The sequence below is a fragment of the Diadema setosum genome, chromosome 11 (genome assembly GCF_964275005.1).
Source record: "Diadema setosum chromosome 11, eeDiaSeto1, whole genome shotgun sequence".
NCBI lineage: Eukaryota > Metazoa > Echinodermata > Echinoidea > Diadematoida > Diadematidae > Diadema > Diadema setosum.
In genome coordinates, this window is record NC_092695.1 from 29,469,429 (window position 1) to 29,495,382 (window position 25,954).

General features: G+C 37.9%; 1 protein-coding gene across 1 annotated transcript in view; it reads right to left on the reverse strand.

Annotated features, from left to right (window-relative positions):
• Window positions 1–1,157: 1,157 nt before the first annotated feature.
• Window positions 1,158–25,954, reverse strand: part of LOC140234753 (uncharacterized) — a 49,839-nt gene continuing 25,042 nt past the window's right edge. The window contains exons 5-14 of the mRNA XM_072314792.1: window positions 25,133–25,230; window positions 13,932–14,000; window positions 13,202–13,330; window positions 8,557–8,736; window positions 7,102–7,142; window positions 5,886–6,103; window positions 3,948–4,009; window positions 3,075–3,212; window positions 2,312–2,581; window positions 1,158–1,751 (exon numbers count right to left, since the gene is read on the reverse strand). Coding sequence (XP_072170893.1) covers window positions 1,641–1,751; window positions 2,312–2,581; window positions 3,075–3,212; window positions 3,948–4,009; window positions 5,886–6,103; window positions 7,102–7,142; window positions 8,557–8,736; window positions 13,202–13,330; window positions 13,932–14,000; window positions 25,133–25,230 — 1,316 coding nt within the window. The 3' untranslated portion in view covers window positions 1,158–1,640. The remainder of the gene's footprint in view (window positions 1,752–2,311; window positions 2,582–3,074; window positions 3,213–3,947; window positions 4,010–5,885; window positions 6,104–7,101; window positions 7,143–8,556; window positions 8,737–13,201; window positions 13,331–13,931; window positions 14,001–25,132; window positions 25,231–25,954) is intronic.

Below are 25,954 nucleotides of genomic sequence, written 5' to 3' on the forward strand. Positions count from 1 at the left end.
AAACCATTCAAAACCATTTGGATATTTGGTTATAAAGAAAGATGAACTTTGTGATCACAGTAGGCCTCTGATAACCTGGTCTTTACAACTACATATAAAAATCTAAGGCAAGAAGGAGACTAAAGTGTCAAAACTTTACAAACTGTCATATATTCTGTTACACCCTATAAACAAAACCATGCATTCTACGATGTACCCACATCACAAACTGTTCTCTGAGAAAGATAAAGAAACAAACTCACTTCTATGAATACTCAGGGGGAAAACCTCCTACAACTTGTATGCATTGACATGTACAATGTGTGTATAAAGCCAAAGACTTGTTTGGATAATGAAACAGAATTGTATGACACACTGTCTTAAAGTTGTTTTGTTTTAAAGTATTTATCATGTGGATTTCCATATTATTTGGACCGTGAGAATAAGTAAAGGGATTGTCCGGTTTGCCTCTATTGGCATGTACGGCAGAAATGAGCATCCTCCACTTCTAGCAGTCTTGGGCGAGTCTACGGACAGATCCCCATGAATAATCTAGGGCCTTTAATTCTCCTTCCACTGTTCTTCTCCAGGTGGTCTTGGGACGTCCCCTCTTTCTCTTTCCTTCAGGTGTTCAGTGAAGTGCTACGCGAGTGATATTTTGTGCATCCATCCCGAGTATATGCATGACTGCTGAATGCATACTACAAACCATCAAACAGCCATAGCATAGTCTTGCAGATTTCAACACTACGAGTGATACATTTTGGATGTGAAATAAATTCTGTGTGGTAATGGATTCATGGTTTCTTGTCTGGAATTTGACTACAAACATGTCACCCAGGAAGTCCTTCTCTCACAATGTTTCAATATGTAAGGGTGTAGATTTGCCCCCATTTCTCTCTGGTAGGATCCCAAATATTCACCGAGGTGCCACACTGTTATCTATGACTTCTACTGAAAGACCAGTGCAATGCTGAAACTTCAAAACATATTATCATGCACAAATATGTGTTTGATACAGGTGCAAGTTTACAATCCACTCTGCTTCACAAGAAATACTTCAAGGCTAATCTTTCAACATCAGCAAGTCTTTGGTGTACAATCTGCAGGAACAAGCTCACACAGCATTTCTGCCTTTTCCCAACTTCAAAAAAAAAAAAAGAAAAGAAAAACACTGATTGGTCGATACACGGTAACAGGCTTGAGTAAGTCATATCCAGCTGGATCAAGAACATGAACTCCATGCCTAAACATCACCAAAATATGGTAATATCAACTATTTTTGATTTGCACAGGGTAAACTCACTGAAGGTTGAAATAGCATGCAACCGCAAGCAATATGGAGCTTGAAACGACGAACAGTACTTTTATGCCAATTATGGTCATTTCTAGAGAACGGCTCATGTACAAAGACTGTATAGCGAGTTTGTAATCCCATGTGTAGGTAGTGTTTCATAAACTTCCAAGCTGTGCAACACATCACGTGAAACGATTCTTTGAATGTGCCCATGCATCGTCTATAATACATCCGATGTATGAAAGCTAAGCAAGATGCAATGCCAGTTACAAGTGGATTGTTAATGTTCCATCAATACTGTGTCTGGTGGGGTGGCGGGGTGGGTTGGGTGAGAGTGACTGGCTGGGCACGACAAGGGCTGGTCTCACGATGACAGGGCTACAAACGCAGCGGGGAATCGGCCCGACTTGCCGTTGAGCGTGCCCTGCAACCACTCATCATTCACACGTTCGGTGATCTTGATGACGTCACCAGTCTGAGAGAGAGAAAAAAAGCAAAGGCATCAAAAAGTTCACTCGTCTTCATTTGCTAAACTCCTAAAACCAACCAAAAATGCACTGAAAAAGATAAGTATTGTATTCCGATAACCTAAATGAGAATTAAGATACACAAACCGTGATATGTATTTGGAGAATTAGTTTGAACAAATGGTGCGACTACAGAGCATTTAGCAAACCTTAGATGCCACAAAGCTATAAAGCCATTAGTATCAGGAAGCAATTATTGTACAAGTATGAAAGACAAGTACTTTAAATTTAAATTCATCTTTGAATGGAGAGTACACATATTTGTTAAATGACTGCAATGGATACAAAAATGACTTCCTTTTGTTTTCGGTATTCCCATGAAACCATACACACTCAACGGATGCACTATCTGGCTTTGACATCAATCGTGGATGGCATAAACATTTATTGCCATAATCCTCTCTGTCATGACATCTCAGAGCAATTCCAGATAGCTTCTCGCGGCAAATCTAGATAGTATCTCGCGACTACGGCATACTGGTGGTCAAACTTCCTCCCTGAATCTCACCTTAAAGGACAGCTCGTCGTCCGCTTCGGCCATGAAGTCGTAGAGAGCCTTGCCCTCGGAGGCGGTGGCCGCGGCGGAAGGAAGATCGATGATGACGTCGACGAAGGAGAGGGGGAAGATGCCCTCCCTGGAGTCGATCTTGCCGCGGACCCAGTCGTCCCCGATCCTCTCCAGCAGCGTGATCTTCTCGCCGGCCTTCAGGGTAATCTCGTCGTCGTTCTGAGCGTCGAAGTCGAAGGACACCACGCAGTGGGGCTCTACTCCTGAATTCTGCAGCTGGACATTGGATGAGATGGAATACCAATTCTGTGACCTCCAATTTCCAACTACCTTAAATCCATGCCTGGTTGCTGTTACTCTCAAGTTAATAGCAGCATTACAGAGGGCCAGACAAACATAGTTTGCCCCCCTTTTTTTAAAACTAATAATTGACTCAGACTTATATCTACAAATGCATACGCCTTTCATGTTGATAGGCGTAATCTGACTCACACTTCTTAAAAGACTTATACAAGTTTCCATAGAAGCCGTCATACCTGAGGTCATCATTTCAATAACAATTAAAAATGGCAAGCGACAGACCTTTTCTTTAAACTTGTTCAAAAGATATGAAAAAAAAATAAAAAATATGACACATTGATCAAAGACATACAAGTAGTCATAAGATACTTTTCTAGCACTAAAAAAAAACAAAAAACAAAGACCAGCCACTGGACACTGCAAAATGAACACAAGACAGACCAGTGTTCCCTAATAAGCTCACCCGTGGGTCGGCAGCCTGTGGAAGACCGGTGGGAACCCTGTCCACAAAGTTGGCCGGGAACCTGCCCTTCTTGCCGTTCACCTCTCCCTCCAGCCACTCGCTACCAACCTGGGCTGTCACCCGCACCTTGTCCCCTTCCTGGAGTGGGAGAAATACATTGTTGAAGTGTCGGACTTGTCAAGTCACTATGTGGGTATGGTACTTACCAGTGCACTGACAGCGCCTTTTTGTTGTTGCTGTTGTTGTTGCTGTTGTTGCACTGGGAACATCCACAACTCTTTTTTTTGGGGGGGGGGAGGGGTTTAGATAATACTTGTTAACAGCAATATCTTTTCTATAAAAACAGTACATATCACCGGGAGACCATCTTAATGTAGCAGTTGTGCAACAACATTATATTCTGTGCCACGGTAGATGGTACACCTGTATCTCCACATTTCAGATCCTCAAAATGGCAAGTCATAAAAACAACACATTCCAATGTAATTGTAAGTGTCAAGAGTACAAACATATGCTTCTCCCTTTAAATTGCAATGGCCAGACTTAGGGTGAAGATTTTATATGGGTGTGGTAAACACACATGCAAATACAGTATTCAAATTTGACAAAACAAAGTAAACTGAAGTAAATATTCATATAAAATCAACTCCAAACATCACATAATTTGACTGTACATGGGACAGAACTGTGTTCCAACATGTCTATCAACCAGTGAAACCATCTTATACACTATACATCCTACATGTATATACACATGTATAAAGACAACAATAATATTGAATTTCATAATACTTTGATGTTGACTTGCTCCTGATGACTGCATCAATAAGTAATTTCTTACTGATATCATTATTTATGATGAACATCACTTACCTTCAAACTCAGTTCCGTGGAATCTGCTCCATCAAAGTCAAACAATGCACGAACTTCATTTCCTGTACACCGAGAAAACACAAGAGGACATATTAGGGAGCTTTAGATTTTAGACACGCGGACGTTCAAAGGAAAAAAATATGTTTTGAGCGTGCGCAGTAGCGCGCGTAAAGTCAATCTATTTTTAGCTTGCGTCGCCTGAGTTTTTCACTACGCGTACTGGGCTATTTTCACGTCCGCACAGTTTGCGACGTAGAGAGCTTCTTCATGCACTGATCATATGGGGGCGCGATTTTATTTTTTATACGTTGCGTCCCAGCGTAATCTAAAGGTACTTTTCCACACGACGCAGGGAGAGGAGAACGTCCAGCGCAAGCGTCGGCTCAAACGTCCGCGCGTCAAAATCTAAAGCTCCCTATTGCCAATACTCTCACACAATTGGAAGGGTAATCAAGAATCAATCATTCCAACATAAACATTCAACAACCTTCAACGTACAGAACAGAAACCAGAAGTAGAAACAGACGTATTTTGTTTCACACAGGATGGACAAGAAATATCTGGTTGCAGATCGTGTTTAACATGCTATCTTCTCAAATCTTTTTGAGATGGCATTGCTGATTCACTCCAACATACATGTAGTTCTACACACGGAAAGCAAGTTACTGTAAAAGTGAAAATTTTCGCGGTGTTGAAATTTTCGCGCATTTCGCGCATCCACAAACTAGCGCGAAAATAAAAGCACGCAAATATTTTTGCTTGCCATATGTTCCTGTGCATGATGTCTTGATTCCGCGGAATTAAAGACACGCGAAACTCTTCTTATCCGGCCAAGCGCAAAAAATTAGTCGCGCAAAAATATCCACTTATACAGTATGTGTTTCAAGCTCATACAGCAGTGGGCAATGCACAGAAACAGAAGCCCTCGTTTGACAGGCAGCGTCGGACCAACAGGTAATATCTGCCCAACAAAGTGTCAAGCTTGTTTGTTGTTGTTGTTGTTGTTGTTGTTGTTGTTGTTGTTGTTGTTGTTGTTGTTGTTGTTGTTGTTGTTGTTGTTGTTGTTGTTGTTGTTGTTGTTGTTGTTGTTGTTGTTGTTGTTGTTGTTGTTGTTGTTGTTGTTGTTTTGTTTTTTATTTTATTCGGCATTTCAGACATTGCACATGTACATGGGTAAACACAAAACACATTTCACATTTGATTCAGCATAACAAAAATATGATAAATTATAACAGAGACAAAGCACAAATGATGATATTGCATCCACAAGCAAGATAGAATGGTTTTACTCCGACCAATGTCATTAAAATGGAGACTGGTGAAAAAAAAATGTATATTATATGTCTTAAAATTGCATACTCCATTGATTAACATATTGGAAAAGGTCAGTACTATGAAAGTAGAAGACAATTTCAATTAATTATAATTACTTGCTATTCTTGCTGGGAAACAAAACAAAGCAAAAGAGCACTATTTCACTTTGCATTCAAAAGGCGAGTCTTGGAGAAAAGACTCTAACAATATTATCTGTCCATAATGGCAAAAATGAGGATACCATCTATTCAGTGATTGGAGACTAACAATTCCAACATAGGAGGATGAGTTCCCTCCTTTTGAAAAACTCAACCCACCCCCTACCCCCCCCCCCCCAAAAAAAACAAACAAACAAACAAACAAACAAAGTAGAACAAGCTTCTCTAAACAACTTTTCAGAAAGTGAGATCATCCAGCTGGGTGGGGGTTCTAGCATCACATGCTTATCCCACATCAACTCATCTGGATGTGCTCTTATTTTCTCTTCTTTCAGATCGTAAAATTGAGAAGCATACAGGCTCCCTCCCCCCTTTGTTACACGCAAGGTGGGTTTAACACTTATCGGTGAAGGGCATCTAGTGAAATGGGTTCCAGGAGTATCAACCAACTGATGATGATACACACCTGTGGTGGGTGAAGGGGGGCTAGAGCCAGCTCCAGGGGGCAAGTCTTCCACCACATCCACAAACGCCGCCGGGAAGATGCCAGACTTCCCGTCCAGCTCGCCCCTGTACCACTCATTGGCGACACGCTGCGTGAGCTTGATCACAGCGCCCTCGCTGAACTGCAGATCATCGGCATTACTGCTGGAATACTCATACTTGGCTATGCATCGCGGTCCACTACAGTGAAACATATGATAAGAACACAACTCTGTAATTATTTGTTGTTGCTTTCATTGCTGACAAAAAAAGATTTACATTACAGTTAAAGTCTTACTGACATGAACCGTAACACTTCTCTCATTAGCTCACAATGGCACAAGTACCACTGTGTAGTCATACCATAAATGGCTATTAAATATGCATGCCCCTTTCAAATGAAAACAAAACCACAACTAAAATGCTTGAAGATACACTTTAATACCAGTCTGGCCATGAGACCTCTCTCAGAGCAAAGAGTTTCATTGGCAGTGTCGCACACAAGCACATTTCCTCATTAGTAACATGGGACACAATGGGCACGACATACACTGTATTGTAATGGTTTCTATAAATCAAATTTCTCACTTCCATGAACACATCCTCGACTGAATCTCTCAGTGCAAGTAACTGTGATAGTGAAAATGAAAGAAATGCGAAGGACCTTTCACTTTGGCACAAAGAGGTGCTCTGTGTGTTCTCTCTTCACTATATTCTGGTCTCCCATGAGAGGCAAGCTGATCAGTACCATGTGTGACGCTAATCATAAACTGCCAAGCTTTTGCTTTTTCACTCATGTTGTCTGGAGTTTTACCACTTCCTGTGTATGTTTATGAATCTGGGAAACATTGCACATTCCGTAAAATAAATGTATCAGTGTATAACATACTGTCTGCATTTGCTATCCCTCATACACATTATAAATATCTATGTTCATGTGTGTCTATGTAACTCCTACTCTATGCATCTTGCATATTTTGTTTCATGAAAAAAAAAAAAATGTCAGACCAGCAAGTACTTACGATCAGAGGAAAAGGTACTTACTATCAAGGAAAACCTGCCAAGAGCATTTATAAACAGGTGACCCAGCAAGTATTTATAATCAAAGGCAAAGGCAAAGATTTTTGTCTGTGGACAAGCATGCAAAACATGCATGCATGCTCTGAATGTTTCTCCCTTGCACAAAAAAATCCACGCACCTGCCACCTTCCCTCGATGGAGAACTCGTCGGCAGCGGTATCTGCAATAAACATTGATTAACGCAATTAAATTTCATGATCGAATGTATTAACATGCAACGAATCTGGCTCATTAAATTCACATGAGTTTGCTATACTGTACAAACTTAGTGAGAAGAACATGTAGACGTGTGCCAAAAGGCATATACTCCATGATGTTAAAGATACTGTCCAACATACATGAATTACCTAATTTTGCTACCTGAGCTGTATGATGATGCTCACATGTACATGTATGAAAAACAAGCAATCAAAATAGAAACACTCCAGCACTCAAACAGTTTGGGAAAATTATGCTGCTACCATCATGAGATCTATAAAACCATGGCTGTCAGGAACCATTTGCTGAACGGGTGTATTCAAACATTGAGCAAGATTAACACAGCATGTGTTGAATCTTATATGCTCTAATGCGCCGAGAGTATCAGTAATGATAGGTATGGCGCATTATAAATGTACTTTATCATTATTATCATCATTATTATCATCATTTTTATCATCATTATTAATCCTGTTAATCACAATAATCATTATCTATCACATTGTGCTTTTTTTTTTCAGCAATTGTCACATATCTTCATCCTTGCATTTTTTTTCACATTTATTTTATACAATATCACAGACTCTGGTAGCATGTTAAAGACAATGCAGCTTGAGAGGTTTTGTTGTGTGTTTTCGTTTTTTGTTTGTTTTGTTTCATTTTTTCAAACTAACAACATTGACAAGCAGCCCCTTTAAATAGCCTGCTTCTTGCATGCTCGTAACTTGGAATGGAATCTTATGCAGGCACACCATGTGACATTGCTCAAGTCATGTCAGTAATGCATGAGGTTGGGCACTGACTAATTCATGTCACGTAACAACCATGGACCGACTGTAATTTGCATGAAGTGCTAAATATCACATCATCATCACCTTTCCTTTACAAGCACACATTGTGTACAAGTCAAATAAAGATGCTACAAGTCAAAAGTTTATCTGTGACTGTATGAAACAAGAAAACCAGTGTGGCAAAATCATACAGTGTCCAATGGCATAGCTTTGCAAAGAGCATGGCTGTGTCTATTTGGGAATGTGGATAACCAGTAAATGCCACACAGAAAGGCATATCTCTAAAGGCAGGTCAAACAGCAGGTCTAATTATGTAATTACAAAAGGACAGGAAGAAATTCCCATGGGCTGACTCCTTCAAAACATTCTCTTGATGATTATCATAAGTTAAAGTCCACTCTAATTACTTCATTATGATATGAATAACACAAAAATGTCATTATTGATTTGTATTTCACTCATACATGAAAGCATCAAAGACATTTATCGTAATATCCAGCAATTATCACTGTAAGAGCTAAGTATCATCACGACAACTGCAGTGATAAAAATGCTGATGTGGTACGAAACCACGCTTCCACTTACTATGACTTCGACGTGGTTGGACGGGAAGATTCCTGTCTTTCCTTTCACTTCACCCCGTAACCAGACCGTGCCCACCGTTCCTAAAAGCTTGATGTTGTCGCCTTCTTCAAAAGACACTTCGTCTGGAGCCGATGCCTGGAAGCTGTACAGGGCTACTGCAAGGGGACCATCATACTCGCTCTGTGGAGGAAACCAAAAAAAAACAACATAAATTGAAAACTTATATGTGGGACTAAGGATGGAACCATCTCCTTTGTGGTAAGCTACAGGGGAGCAGAAGAAGACACTCTATGAAACATTTAGAAATATGAGTTAAGATGAAGCTGGTAATGCCTCTCTCTCTCTCTCAATAACCTCAGATGCTAAATATGAGCACATGAAAAGTTTGTATGCGGGACTAAGGATGGAACCATCTCATCTGTGGTAAGCTGCAGGGGAGCAGAAGAAGACACTCTAAATATTTAGAAACATGAGTAAAAATCAAGCTGACAATAAAAGTTTTTTACCTTGCCTCTCTCTCAGTAACCTCAGATGCAAAATTATCAATACAACTGTAGGGACACATATTTCAAGTGCAGTAAACTTTGTGGGAGTGGAAATCACATAATGTCAAATTTCTGAATGAGTTGAAGTCGAGTCTAAGATCCAAACAATGACTTGGATTTCAATTACATCATGCGAGTCAAATATTGACTAAGGCCAAATACATTCGACATTTACGCAGAGTTGGCCCTTATATCTGTCAATCTGTCTTACAATTTCCTTGCTAAACAGCTCATTCATCTTTGATTCTACATCTGTGTATACCATTCAGTCTGGCTATGCAATTTGAAATTTATATTGCAGTGCTGAAAATAGACATCTCATCTACAAATTCTTGTATCTTGCCAGCACTTTAAAAGCTGTCATAATGTTTATACTGAGATAAAAGAAAGTCTATTCTAGGCAATAAAAAAACAAACAAACAAACAAACAAACAAAAACCACACACACAAAAAAAAAACCCCGCAACGTAGCCCTGCTATACTCTATTAATAATACAAACATTGCATTACAGCGTGGCACAGCATTTAGAAAAGGTTCTCATTATAAAAGCACTGAGCACCTTAGCCGACACATTCTTAGATTGGGATGTCTCTCTAGTACCATATCCTCCCGCGAACCACACATTTGCCTCCCATTATCTTTGGTTTTGTGGTCACTAACCACAGGACAGCAGGAAGAGACAGTTTTAGACTTCATCTAAAATTAAGTCACAGCGACATACGGGTGCATACTAGAAGCTTTCGATGCAGAAACCACACACACTACCACTGTCTGAGAGTAGTATACAAATAGTGAATGGTCATGAGTGTGATAGTACAAGATTTCCCATGAGGTGAAAGATAGAGGCGCTCTATTCAATGAGGCGAAGTCGAGTTGAATAGTGTGCCTCATCTTTCACCGAGTCTTGTTCCATTACACGAGTAAAGACCATACACTATTTGTTTTATACAATATCTTGGACATCAACAGATGTGATCCACAGATTCTTGAATTTAGCACAGAAATGGCAACCATTTTTGCGAAAGGTAAATTAGTAGCACAGTCATAGTCAGTCCAGTCACGTACTACGCACGCAGAACCAATCGGTCGAAGTTGTTTACAGTAAAATGAGTGACAAAATGCACAATTGTAAGCGCGCTTGTTACTGTTGAGTGCACTCGGCAAAGATTTGTTTATTGTGCTTCAAGAGCCGTGCAATGGAACAAAAACTTCGAGTCAATCATGAATTTAACATGGGAGTCAATGAAAATTGGTGACGTCAGCCATGCGATATCCATTTTGGATAAAACAAAATTGCACAGCTGACAACGACAGCATGAGATGGAATTTTTAACTACATGTCACGTGAGGATCAATTGACCAATCTTTGTAGGTGTTGTATAACAGCAAGAGAGTGCCATCAAGGCAAACACCACATACTCATTAACATTGCATACTGTACATCCTATTATGCCATCACTGGACCCAGTGTATTTCTGAGTTTAAAGGAACCCTCGTGTGGAAATCTACAAAATAAATTCAACTGATGTGATTTCTCATGCATCAGATTGCACCCTAATGAACGTCCATTGTTAAAAAGCACTTACACAACAAAATCTATTTGATAACATAAACATGTAGTGGTCAATCTTTACTAAACCACTTTGCTTCAATACTCAAGCATACGGTAGCTCTGCCCAATTATAACATCAATTAGCAGGAAATCCTTGTGTAGAGTTTCTCCAAAAAAAAAAAGTTTCCATAAGTAAACGATCGCAGATTACACCAGCAGCCATACTGTTTCCTAATATTGTCGAGGTCTCCCACGGTCTATGAAATTGGGCTGTAAACCATATGTGGACACGGCAGATATGTGTCATCTGACGTTCAAGTGTGAGACTACAAGCTTACATAATAGTGTTCAGGTCCAGTAAGATTCATTAACATGCTCTGTGAGATACAACTGTATGATTTGATTTTAATATCGAAATATGTATGTTTTCAGGGGCTATCACAGGTGAACATGGCTGTTTTTGTGTATTCTAGCTGTACACAGATTTGATTTCCAGGGTACTGGTACACTTTACGTGACAACAGTCCATTTTTTTCATTTTATTTACAAGGATACACTCTTTCCTCGCAATATCCTACAATCACTTCCCATCAATAGCATGCCAAGTATCTGGCAAACTCTGAGCACCTATTTCCTTGTAGGGTAACGCATTGACAGTTCGGTAGGGATTAGCTCAAAGAGCACTTCATAGTCCCATTGTACACATTGAATGCATCCCCTCTCCTGAATACACCAACTGCCACTTCACTACAAACTGACCATATCTACAGCAGCACTAACAGGTGTGAGCATCAATTTCTTTATGACCTAAGATCAAGTAAGATTTGTTTTTAGTGTACAAAATGGAGGTTTATTATATTTCGGGGGGGGGGGGGGGTGGCGGGAGGTGGGATTTTCTGCAATTCAAACATGTTTGCAAAATGTCTTTCACTGAGTTATTGTTGTTGATGCTACAATGCAGACTTCCTGCCATGAACCGTGAGCTTTGAACCTTGAAGAATTACTCTCCAAAAAGAGAAGACGCCGTCCTCTATTTTTGCTTTCTTTCCTTCCTCTTGTCCTTCCTACCTTCCTCTTTTTTGGCAGAGTATTTTGTAAAGAGTTGCGCTGGCATGCCATTAGTTCTGGTTTGGGGGGAATATGGTTTGACAGCCCAGGTCATACCAGCTGCTTTCATCCACCATTGCACAGCCCTACCTAATGGATCCCTGACTGACTATGGCAAAGATATTATACTCCCGCTCAATGTTGCAGCATATTTTGTGGTATATGACATTTGATCATTCAATACTGATAACGATGATAATGACAACAGAAGTATGATATACTGGTTCACATGTAATCATCATCGAACTTGCAATATCCAATCTCTATTTTTTATGGATTTCTGTAAGTACAACAGCCAAACTGTTTATCATGACACAATATCCATATTTGTGATATTAATGACATTTGATAATTCAATACTGATGATGATGATAATGACAACAAAAGTATGACATACTGGTACATATGTAACCATATTAAATCTAATACCCCTTCATAAACTCATCCTCCTATTATCCGCATAAGAATAATGCGGACAATTCAATAAAAAATGCGTTCACAAACTCTGAAAATAATACGCATTATTTTTACGAGCGCCCGTCCTGAAAAAGGCGGATAATCGTCATGGTGACTGCACACGTCCCTCCTGCAGGAAAGACAGGTGACGTTTGACCGCACCCCGGCAATTATCCGCATTATTTGGGTTTGCGTTCATAAACTCCAAATCTGGTCCCGATGCTGCTATTATGCGGATAATAGAAGGGTCGAAATAAAGCGCATTATTCTTTCCCCGCTCCGATTTTACGACCAAATGTTGCGGATATTATCCGCATTATTGAGTTTATGAAAGGGGTATAACTTGCAATATCTAATCTCTATTTTTTTAATGGATTTTCTTTAAGTGCAACAGCCAAACTGTTTATCTTGACATGATATCTGTATTTATAACTTACTGGCTGCACTCATGCAATATGATGCCACAATATTTTGAAAAGATTGTGAGAGAGTGATAAATGGGTAGAACTTTTTTTGTTGGTGAATTAAGGTCTCTTGAAAGTGCCTTCACTTCTCCTTTGGTTACGAGTGGAATTATCATCTGTCTACTTGGGCTTGACATGCCCCATTCTCTCACTCATACAACCGACACACCCTCTTTTCCCCACCCCTATGACACGCCCCCTTCTCTCCACTCCCCTGCCCACACAACACACCCACTTCTCCCCACTCATTTGCCCACACAACACACCCCCTTCTCCCCACCTATCTGTCCACATGACAAGCCCCCTTCTCCCCACCCCTTTTTCCCAATAAAACACCCCACAGTCCCCACCCCTTTGCCCAAATGACACACCCACTCTACCTCATCCCTTTGCCAACATAGCACTCCCCCTTCCACACCTACCTACAATGACTGACACACCCTCTTTTCCCAACCCCTTTGCCCATATGAATGTCATCTCCCTCCAATCTTACACTGGATTTCGAATTCACACAACTCACCTCAGAAGCCTCATTAAGATCTTTGACAATTCTGATGAACTGAGTGGGGAACATTCCTTCCCTGCCGTTGCACTTGCCAACCAACCAATCGGAGTCGATCCGCTTCACTAGAATGATCACATCATCCGTCTGGAAAAAAAGAAATTTAACAGGGCAGACTGTGTGTAAGGTCATTTCATTGAAGGAGACTGTGGTGAAACACACAAAGGACTGTACTGAAGGTCATAAGGTCACAACCGCACAGTGTAGGCAAAGATTACAAAAGACCTCAATTCAGTCATCTATACAACATCTTTTCATGACATGACATGTATGTCAATATGTTTCTCTGTATTACAATGTCAAAGACAGTATTAAATCTCTGTATTATGACATTTAGGTCTGGGTGTATTTCTTCACATTCTTCTCTTTTACATGCAGGAAGCTATGACCATCTACTTACAAAACTGTGAAAAAAAATATATACCACACATTATAACTGTCTTTCACACATTTTTGTCATGATCTTTCCTTGTCCTCAAACGTTCTTCTACTTTAAAATAAGAACTTAGTAGAGAACATATTTCCTGACAAAGCACGCTACAATTAGCACCAACATACACTAGCATGACGCACTGAACATGTCACAAGAGCAACAGCTGACATAGCACATGGATGATTCATTCATATATAAAGCATCATGTGCAGCAAACCGGGGGGAAAAAGTGATACGATGTAGTCTGCTCTCTACCTTGAAACTGAGCTCGTCGCCTTCTTGTCCCTGGTAATCAAACAGCGCGATGCCATGGGGCTCCGATCCCTGCAAATCACGAGTACAAAGAATACTGTAGTGTTACGCTCACATCTCTCGAACACAAAGAAATAATGCAACTTTGGGGTACAGTTCCCTACAGTGGCACATGCCAACCTCCCTCTGCACAAGGGCTGGCTATAAAAATTCAGGGCAGCTTTGTACAGAAATTCAAGCAGCTGTATATATATCCACCTGTTGGCATGCAGTTGAAAAAAAGACAGACTGTTTCTACTCGAGAGCACATGTCAACCTGTGATGGGAAACTGTAATGACATTAATCTCCATGTCCTAGATATGTCCATGAGTGATTTGAAATTTGACAGGTCATAAAATTAGATAAATCATTTAAGACACACAGGCTGCTAGTAAACCTGCTAGTCTTTCTTATGATTGACAAATTGAATTTCGAGACACATGCACTACTTCTAACATGAACAACATTGCTGTTCAACTGCTAGGGGTCATATATTAGTACACTGTGACACTACATTTGTACCAATGTACAATTAAATCATCTTTCTGTGAATTTTCTAAGGCTATGCATGGATAAAGCTGGGAATACAGCACTGTAATGTCAGCAATTACTAATTTTCAAATTCATTTAAATCACAGAATTCAGTTTGAATGGTAAAGCTAGACCATTTTTTTTCCTTCTTTTTTTTTGGCTTTATTTTGGTATTAAAAAAAGATGACCACATTATCTATCATTATACATGACATGAAACACTGAGAAAGATTTAGTCATTTTTCAAAACTGTCTAAAAATATGACATTGTCATTCACATGAGTAATCAGTTTTGTCATCTCTGGTCAGAAGTGGTTACTGGACCCACTACATGCATGAAGCATTTGCACGTGAACCCTAAAAAACTAACTTTCCATTCTAATACTTTAATAGGGGTTTCACAAGATTGCATCAAGTGAGTTTATCCTGGTTTCAAGGGTGGGTCATCAACTTTTGCAAGTCACCATGAAAATGAAATTCCTAGTAGCAAAGTAAATATGGAAATTACATACACTGTGAAAGTGAACTTAAATGTACAGCTTGTACTATACTTGTGAAAGTACATACCAATTTTACACAAACATACAAATGAAGACTGGTGTCTCTGAAATGTACAAAAGATTATCTACTGTACTTCTAACAATACAGTTGGGCCATGTAGTCTAAAACTTATATTATTGTAGATTGCCAGCAGCCACTCAAACTTTTAACCAACTTTCAAAAATAATGTTATGCCAACAAACAGAACATGAATGACACAAGTTTCACTAAGATAGGCCACGAAATACACATGCTATGGAATTTCAAAGTCTCACGTGTTTTCACAAAATAGTGATGCTGGTCGCAAGCGGATATGGGTATTTCCATGATAAAAGGGTACATTTCAGGGATGCCAGGTTATTTTCTCTTTCTAGAAATGTGCTTGGACATTACAACTAGTTGAACACTACATTGCGACCATTGCGACTATTTTGTCCCAAGAAATTTTGTGCGCAACTTCAAGTGGAAACTTGTGAGGCAGTGAAATATTTGCTTCACCTATCATTTGCCTGCGTTGACAGACCTCCCAACCTTTCTGACTAAAAAATAGAGATGATTTGGCTCAAAAGTAGGAACGAAAGAGCAGTTCTCATAATAGTGCATAGTAAAATCTCATAGCAGTTCTCATAATAGTGCGTAGTAAAATTATCAAGAAAAAGAGGAAACTCCTCTTGAACAAGACCTGGGAATGGGTGAAAATTCAGATTCTTTCCTCCAAACTCAGAATGGTTGGGAGGTCTCTCGTGTAGAGATCAATATATCCTCTTTTGTGAGACTTCAAAATCCCCCATTTTTCTCATCTTATGTCCGATTTTGTTTTTCAAAGTCATTTTGTTTGTATATTCAATTTCACTTTTGATTTCAGCTCAAAACGGTGGAATTGCCCTTTGAGAATGACTCACGCCTGGAAGGAAAATGTCTTCAGGATTGAATGTGATAAACAGGTGTTGTATGCATCATGAGATCGTTGGGCTGAGATGTGCGATAACTAATTGGCAGAAGGCAGGAGCCAACGGTGGTATTAAAACAGGATGTAAACACAACTGTTGAACTGCCTACCGGTACATGTTCATGCTGCGAAATGCTGAATGAACAAAATGTACCGTAATTTACATTGTAGCTCCGGTGCGGCTGAACAAGGTCATGGACACTAATAACAAAATACTGGCGGCAGCCTGGTGTGGGAAAATGACACACACAATACCACCATTTCCAGCACATCACATTTAATGTCAATTTTAATTAGTGTCAAGAGTTTATTTCTAGATTTGATTCATTATTTGCCATATTTTGTGGCAATCTGAAACATTTCTAGTGTGGTGAGGTTCTGCCTAATACACTGTTCAAACCCAGCACATACTGACATGGTATGGCAGGTTGTTAAAAAATAAATAAATAAATAAATTGCCAGTAGCAAACATGACTAAAGATATGGCTACTAATTCATAATGTTCTACTTTAGGTTGATTGAGCTACATGTACATGTATACTGATGCTTTGTATATTCCTTTTCCCCAATAAAGCTATAAAGAAATAAAGTGTCCATTGTTTCAAAATTCATAAATTAGCGATAAGAAATCCGAAATCAGTGAATAATGCTAAAATCAAATATCAATGATACAAACATTAGTTCAGAAATTGGAACTGTTCAAATGCAAACCACAAAAAAAAAAAGAAAATCCAAAACAGAAAAATCAAAGGGCTGTCCATATTCTCATAAAAAACAAGCAAACAAACAAAACAAAAACAAAACAAAGTGACATTTTCAAAAGATAAAGATTTTCTTTGTGAATGATGATTGCAAAAAAAGTTCTAATGACAACAAGAATCCGTTCAAAGCCCAGAATCGACTTGTGTAGGCTTACTGATCTAAGGTCCAGGCTATGGTTTATGTTTTGTCTCATTGACTGTTCCTCAATTATATGTGTGTAATCATGTTAAATTTTGTAATCTTTTTTTCTTTCCCTCTTGTGCAAGTCAAATTTCCTGTGTTCATTTCCCTATCTACTGCATAGCCACCACATGTACCGATACTAGAAATATCATGCATTGCACCTACTGGAAATCTGCACGTACAGTGTACATGTAGCTAAACTTCCCTGCACACCTTAGATGTAAAATGGTATCACTTGTTCATTTTCACACTGTAGTATTTAAACAACTGCCATTACGTAAACGAATTATTGTCAACAATATTGCGAAGTTGCCAAATAGGCAAACTCCATAAAAGTCTGATTGGCACCTTTAGAGGAACTATTGTACAATTCAAAGTTTTTCCGTGAACACAGGAGTGTCTGGACGGTGAGACTATCGCACAAGCAATATTCCCGAGGGTGAGTAATCTGTGGCGTGTGGTTTCAAAACTTCAAGATTAGAATCGAGTCTGCCCGGTACTATTCTTGACACCATTTCCTCTGAGTAAGTCACCTCAGCAGCGGGTGCCAGAGAGGAGGAGGGTAGGCAACAGATTACGAGGAGCTGCAATGTTTAATAAACAGGAATTTGACATTTATTCGGTGTACTTTGCACATCAGTACAAACACGGTACGGTCAAAGGGCCAATGATAAAACCAAACCTGTTCAACAACGTTGGAAGGAGTGCCTGGATTTTGACTGGGGAGATCTGATTCTGATATGAGTGTTTGTAGATGGCCTTTTTTACGATCAGTGGTGTAACTTTTGTACTCAGAGGGTCAAAATTTCAAACAAAATATTTTTTCATTATTCTGTTTGATTCCTGTTGGAAAGTATTCAAATTTTTGAAAAAATAACATTTCAGACCTTAAAGCTGAAGAGTTATTGGTGTAATTTAAGGAAAACCCTGGCACCTGAAGTAAATTTAAGCAAAATTTTGTTTTCATGAATTGCACCATAATGACAAAACTCTGTAGTCAAACTTCACCATGCAAAGTTTATATGGTTAACAACAATGTATAGTTTGTGAATCAAAACTATTTGGGGGTTGAATATAAAGTGAATTTTTAAAAAAATACATGAGATTTACAAATTTTTGGTAAAAATACCAATTGACATGCAATTTTTAAGATTTTAACTATTTATTGGAGGGCAAGCCAGGTCAAACTCTATACTATAACAAGTCTTTAAGAAGGGCTACCTTCCTATGTAGGTTAAATGAAATTCCAATCATTTCTTTAAATCTTGGATTTTTCACACATGGATGTTTCGGAGGTGACAGTTAACATAATAGAATGTTTCGGAGGTGACATTAATATTAACACTCAGTTTTTTTTGAGAATAAGTGACAATAACACAAAACTTCTTCTTTTTATCAATGTTTTTGATAATTATAACTCGAGAACAAGAAATTAACTCCTGTTTCAAGCAGATAAACCACACAGAACAAGTGTTTTTTTACACTTCATTAATTAGCATGGGCACCGGTAGTTTGCCTTCCATTTGGACGAAGGTTGTAAGCTAAATATTGTAATCTGAAGAAACATGGCATTCCATTTTCTCCCTTAAATTGAGATGAGGGTGTGAGATCATTTTAGTAATGTTTCTTTGCTCTCAGAACATTTTATTCCACAACACCAGGGAAGAATCACTTCGTTTCGGAGGTGACATTCAATGTTAACATTGTGTTGAAATATTCACAGTAAGAATATGACGGACATATTTAAAGCTAGATATTGTAACCTGAAGAAACATGGCATTCCATTTTCTACCTTAAATTGAAATGAGTGTGTAAGAATAAGATCATTTTAGTAATGTTTCTTTGCTCTCAGAACATTTCATTCCACAACACCAGGGAAGAATAACTTTGTTTCGGAGGTGACATTCAATGTTAACATTGTCTTCAAGTATTCATATAGTATGTCCCCCCCCCCCAAAAAAAAAAAAAAAAAAAATACAATTAGACTTTTGCATTGATAGCACCCAATATGATTAAATCAGCTAAAATCTACTTTGGGGTCTTAAATTATAACATCTTAGCTCTATTTTGCAGAAAGCCCCAGTCAATTTGGTTCAGTGGTCTCAAAGAAATGTGGATTGTTATAAAGGATGTCAAGAGTCTGATTCTTCCAAGTTTAGCACTTGGATGCTCTTGGAACTGCATATTAATGTGTAAACACAATATACAGAACTTGGAGGGAAGGGATTCCTGACATGCTCTACAAAAATCCTCATTTGTCTTTGACCTCTGAAGCAAATTGTTTGGGGTTTTCTGTATTAAAGGTGTGGGCAATGAGTTATAGTTTCAATCCCTCAAATTGTATTTTAGATTGATTCACTATCTTATCGTTGCGGAGGGTACCATTGTAATTTTTTGGTGGGGACAGAGGTTATGAATGTCAAAAGCAAAAATTCTTATTTGACTTGTATTATGTTTTTGTTTGCACATAGTATTATAAATAGATTAATTCAAGGATGTTCATGAATTCTTCATCATACAAATGTTATAATACTGGTGAAAGGTGTTTGGTTCATCTGGGATAAATTTTCTATATACCAGATTCATTTAAACTGTTGACATTACTAAAATATATTTTATGTATCTTTCTGAATTGCTTGAAAATTAACAGCAAATCATATATATTAGTCACTTTTGAGAGTAAAAAGTATAAGATCAGAAAAAAATCATTTTATTGTTTTGGAGGTGACACAACACAGAGACAACCCAACTTCTCAGGTGTTAGCTAATACAATTGTGAACATTCATGTCTTTCCTCATGGCTTTAATTTTCAAATATAAGCTCTTTCTTTCAGTTCTTACTTGTTATTTTGTTTAGTTATTCTCTTTCATGATAGTGGATACCAGCTCATATTTTGTTTTAGATTGTAATTCATACTAATCTTTAGCAAATTTTTACAGTTTGGTTAAGACAACAGTTTGTGTTTCCCAGCTGAAGAGAGCAGCATAATGCGTTTGTGTGAACTTATGGGGAAAAATTTTTAGTTCAGTAATTTTACCCATCAACTTCTCAGAAGGTCCTGGACACAAACTGGTCTCAAATAACCCTATAAGGGACCGAAAAAGGACAAGTTCACCTCAATAGACACGAGAGTTGAGTAAATACAGCAATATTAGTAAAACACATCAGTGAGAGTTTGAGGAAAATAAGGCAATCCGTTCCAGAGTTATGAATTTTTGAAGTTTCTGCTCAGTCAAAGCTGAATGAGAAGACTTCTATAGCTTGTGATGTCACACGTGTACAAGGATATAGAGAAAGTATCAAGAAAATTCGACATATTTTCACTTTTCTTGCATAACAAAAGAACACTTGACTTCTCTCTTTTGGAAGGCAGGGTGAATAATATTGCCCTAACATACATCAGTAGCAAGTTGAAGAAATGTGCACTTTTTTCAAAAAGTAAAGTTTTGTGAAATTCACTTATATTTTCTTTTTATCGTTGTATGCATGTGACATCATACATTGTCGTAGTCGTCTCATCCAGCAGTGATTGCATCGATATTTAAAAAAGACCATAACTTTTGAATGGATTGTCCAATTTCCCAAACTTTCAATGATGTGTTCTACTACTGTTGTTGCATTCACTCAATCCACATGTATATGAAGATGGACTTGTCCTTTAAGAAACCATTTTCTTTTCCTTGAAATTCCAGTACTTAAAGCCAAATTCTAAGATAAAACATAATAACAAAACAAGGTAAACACGTCATCAAAATTATATTGAGATAGAACTACAAATCTTGATTTTGGATCTTTCCCTTTCCAGTCCTGGGGACTTGTTCCTCTGTTCACTTTAGTTGTCAGATAACTTCAATAATATTTAAAAATACAATGTCATAAACAGTTGGTTCAACTTGGAAAATGTAATAATTATTGTCATATTTAAAATAAAAAAAAAATCACATAATTTTGTTTATGATTACCACGTTGTACATGGAAAAACAACAACTAAGAATTCAAGAACAAGTTGTGCACCAGCTATAGGCATGTGGCCTTTTTGTGGAGTTTGATTATTTTATGATTTTTTTAAGATTGTGGACTAGGGCATGCATGAACTGCCACATGTATCACTTTGGTATCAAGGGAATTCTGGTAAGCTAGGTATACAAAAGTCACTTCTACTGTGATGATTTTGTAGATATTAAATGTATTTGAAAATGTTAATAGATAGTGAAAAGGAACTGAAGTCTTGCCTTTCACTATCACATAAGAATATGGTGTTAACAAACAATGTCACCTCCGAAACACAAGAAAAAGCAACCTACATGGAAAGCTGTGATTGGTAAATCTTCACAACTAAATTGCTTAAATTGGAAATCAAGTTTCTAAGATGAAAGCATCTATATATTTACTTAACTAAAGCAGGAGAATTGATCTTGATTACAATATTATATATACAACAGATGGGTGTATTTTGTGCATTCTCTTTGTTAAAAAAGTGAAAAAATGTAAATTTGCACTAAAACGTACAGTATAGTAATAAAAATAAGAGTGAGAGTGTGTTAGTTGATTTCTCCACTTTGAGACTTATGTTACTAAAATAAATGAAAACCATTGGTGTACATGATATGGTTTCTCTTCTATAGAAATGAGCAAAAACTCTTGTTAACAGTGTTTTGTCACCTCCGAAACAGTAATTCTTAGTTTTTATCAGATCTTTTATTAATCTTTAGAAAATTCTCACTTCCTGTTGCCATATTACTATTTTCATCCAAAAGAGATTCCTGTCAATTGGACAGAATCAAACAAAATTGCTTTGTCTTCGAGAAATTATCAAATATAATACACTTGTTGTTTCGGAGGTGACAATTGTTTCGGAGGGGACAAGTGTTAACGGAAAATTGTAAATTGCTCCGAAATGAAAACAACAGGCTATATTTCTACTACCTTCCTTCTGAGATAATGTGAGGGGATATGTTACATTTTTGTAAATGTAATGTATAACTGATGTCAAGAATAAAAAAATCAAATACATAAATCTGTTGTCTCGGAGGTGACAGAAAAGTTAACGGAAAAGTTGCATAAATTTATAAACACTCACCAAAAAATGATAAGCTATTTGAATCAAATAATCTTTGGATCGAAGTTAAGTCAGACTGATTACTATTCTGTTTTGATGGAAATTAGCAAAGTTGAATTTTATAAATTGTGAGCAAGAGCTAACTCAAAAGAGGGGTTAACTGTTAACGGAAAATGTCACCTCCGAAACATAAAGTTTGGACAATTGCACTCTTTAAAGAAGACAAAGCAGAACCTGGTAAACATAATAGTTCTTAAGTTTGGATACCTGTCTATCACCACAACAACAAAAATAATGAAAAGGAATAAACAATTTAATATGCTAGGTCTGACAAAAAAACCATGTCAGAGTGCATACACCAAAAGTGTTGGATTTCAAGCATGTAAATTCATGCCACATCTGAAAGAAAAAGAGAGGAAAGTTCATTAAGGTACCCAAGGTAGACACTGTGGGTGGTAAGTTTATGAGAAAAAATAATGCATATCTGTCTGTGTATAAGAAAGTTATACACCAATTAGTGCCAAAACCGTGTTTTACACCACTGATTGTAAAAATGGCCAGATTTTATTTTAAAGTTTGTGCTGTCCTGCAATTCCTACATAGGGATTGGTCATGCCTTGCCCGCTACAAATCCCGTATCTAGACAGTAATCTCGCACCTAGGCTACAGGAGTGACTGGCACCTCCGCAAGCAGACTACGTGTACGAGGCAAATTGAGTAACACATGTGCATGTCAGGACTTCTGCCAATTTGGTTAATTATTTGGGGCAGCAAGGGGTATACATATACGTGTAGTTACCCATGTCACATGAGGCTATTAATTTACACAGCTGTCTGCACTGAAACACAAGAGGTTGAGATCAGCTGGAAAGTCTAGATTGATGATTTTATTGCTGTGTATTTGGTGTAAAAATATGTGGTGTTGGTGTAATAAATTTGGTGTAAAAGTCTCCAGGCACTAGACAAAAAGAAATACACATACCAATCAATGTCCACATATATAAAACAAATATAATAGTGAAAATGGTTGAAATATGATCATAAGATCATTGAAGTATAGATCATAAATGATGATCAAAGAAGGAGTGCTGAAAATTTGTTGACACTTAAAGATCTTGATTGAAGAAAAATAATATATGCACTAGCTGTGCAAGGTGTGTCATAATCACATTTACTACAAACACACATAATAGCATGAGCTCCCCTAATGCTGTAAGGACAAGATGTAAACACTCTGTCCATACCGTCAAGTACCAAACCCACAGTAAAAACAGAAACTGAAACTACCAATAAGCACTACTTGTATCATAGCGACCACGAATAAAAAAAAAAAAAATTGATGGGCAGTTTCGATGATGATAGCAAGTAATCATACTGCCATATACAATGTTATTGACAGGCGTTTTAGACATCACGGTCAGGAATTACATCAGTATGTACATCAATGCAAGCTATGTGTACATTGTGTTTGTCAATGGCAGGCCACAAAATTCACCCCGTTGACTTGTGACACAAATATGTACCAGGCAACCATGCATGTAATTCCTATGATTTGAAAGGCAAGTTACTGACAATGTGCTATGTACAGCCCTATAAACCAAATACTGTGACCTAGTACAGGAATCCACGTATTACCTCCTATGTAAATATTTGCATGTAAAACATGATCAGGCTTGCCCCCTCCAATCCCTCACCCACACCAGAACAGACTGTATTCACCTGAAGAAAAATATTGAAGCAAAATGGCTTTCATGACGAATATTAGAGTCATACAGAAGTCTCATGAACTAAACTGCTGCCAAGGTTGCTGACAGAACATCCCTTATTGAGATTTATTTTCACCTAAACACATTGCACCTCATTCCTTTTGTTTGTTTGTTTGTTTGTTTGTTTGTTTAGCAAGTGAACTTCACATTTCGGCATTAATCAGATTTTTTTTTTTTTTTTTTTTTTTTGGGGGGGGGGGGGAGCTGTTTTTCATTCCTCCCCTAGCTTGATTCAAGTGACGTAGAAACATTCTCGTGTCAAGCAATTTCTATGGCAGCAAAACATGTTCAAGGTTACCTACTTGGCATTCAGTAAGATGGAAAGGAATAAAAGAAAATCTTTTAATAATTGATATTACCCTACTTCTGTTCATCTGTAGTGGTGCGCAACACCACACCACCCTCATACTCAGCCTACAGTTTACTCAACTCGGAAATAAACAAAAAAGATTATTTGGAAGACAAACATATGTCGTGTCATGCTGTCTGCTGCCTCAACATACAACCTACTACAGGGATGATTAGGTCCACTTCAACCGCTTTGACATGTTCAATGTATTACAGTATGCCTCTTATCAATGTGAAGAGGTATACTTGTAAAACACTTGTACAACATTCAGCAGCGCTAATGAAAATTCATTTAAAAAATTGGCACATTCTGTGTTATTGATAAGATTGATAAGAAAATCAAGCAACTTGCTACTTTTCAGCATTCCAATAATGCACGTACAGTAGAGGTATGGGTTCTTCATTCAAAACATGTACGGTATACATACCGGTACATGTACAATGTTTATGCATTCTAACTGCGAGAATTAAATTTCGTTCGTGACCATCACTTAATATCTTTTCTGTAGTACACTGTCCTCTAGACATATCCTCTTCCTGAATACTGAGCCTGCCAACATCCTGTAAAAAAAAAAAAAAGTATGAACTTGCACCTACAGATAATTGCAAATCCTTGTGATCGTAATTCACAGAAAACACTTCCTACTTTCAATACACAGCTAGAACCAAAGTCAACTTTAAATCAGGCAGAACTGTGTTGAGAAGGGATGGTCAAAGGGACATTTAAATCTTGCAATGTCTGTCTCTTTTTTAACATAATTCAAACATGATAAAGTTTTTCAAACTATTCAGGTAAAGAAATAATCATGATGATACCACAGCAGGAAACCGATCCTTTAAAGTGATTGCTTGTTTGAAGTGGAACCTAAAGTGTGAAGAGCAAATGTGAAGTGGTCGATGTTAACATGCACTGTACCTGAATGAAAACTGGTTAAAGATGTATTAACACAAATGCCACACAAATAGGGAAGTGGCAACTTTGGTCAGCTTTTTTTTTTTTTTTTTTTTTTTTGCATTGGGCTTACCATGTACTTGTTGTATAAAGGATGACCAGGTCCAGGCCTTGGCGGTAGAGAGCTCTTGTTGGAAGATGATGCGGGGGCTCCTGGTGCTTGCTTCTTCCCTGTGGACCATGATAACAGTGCAAAAACAATCATACAAAAATTGTTAAAATTCTTCAGTTACATAAGTGTGGACTCTTACCACTCCAGCAAGTCTTAGGGATGGACAGCAACAAAGTGACAGGCTCGGTCATTTTATGATCACTTACTGTATGTGTGGTGGACACAACTGTATGATACTCTTATCTGAGCCTTTCAAATCACATTGATTTCACACGAAATGGTACCGTACTCACCAAGGGCATAATACCAGTTTCCCTTGAACTAAACACTTCATATAAATGAACATATGGGACTATGGTGCTACAGCCATCAACATGATTGCTGTTCGGTGTTGTTGATATGGGAATGGATAAAGTGCAAAGACAGGAAAGCATAATCCCCAATAATTCTACATTTGATCATCATTAAGTAATGATGTTGAGAACTGCACTCATATGTTGCACCTTGCATTTAAAAAGACACACACACAACTATACAAGTGCACAAAAAATGAATAAATAAATAAATGTACATCTACATTATGTGTAGGTTAATCAAGAACATTTTTGTTGTAAATTCTTTTGATTACAGCACATCCTGCTTGACACTTTGTACTTCATTTGCCACAGACATATACAGGGCGGTCGTGATTTGGCAAAAAGGTGTATGTCTGCCGTTTTACAGCGACTACAAAGCCGAGAAAATCGACTTTAAAGTTCTGGCAGTTTCCTTGACCGTAGAAGC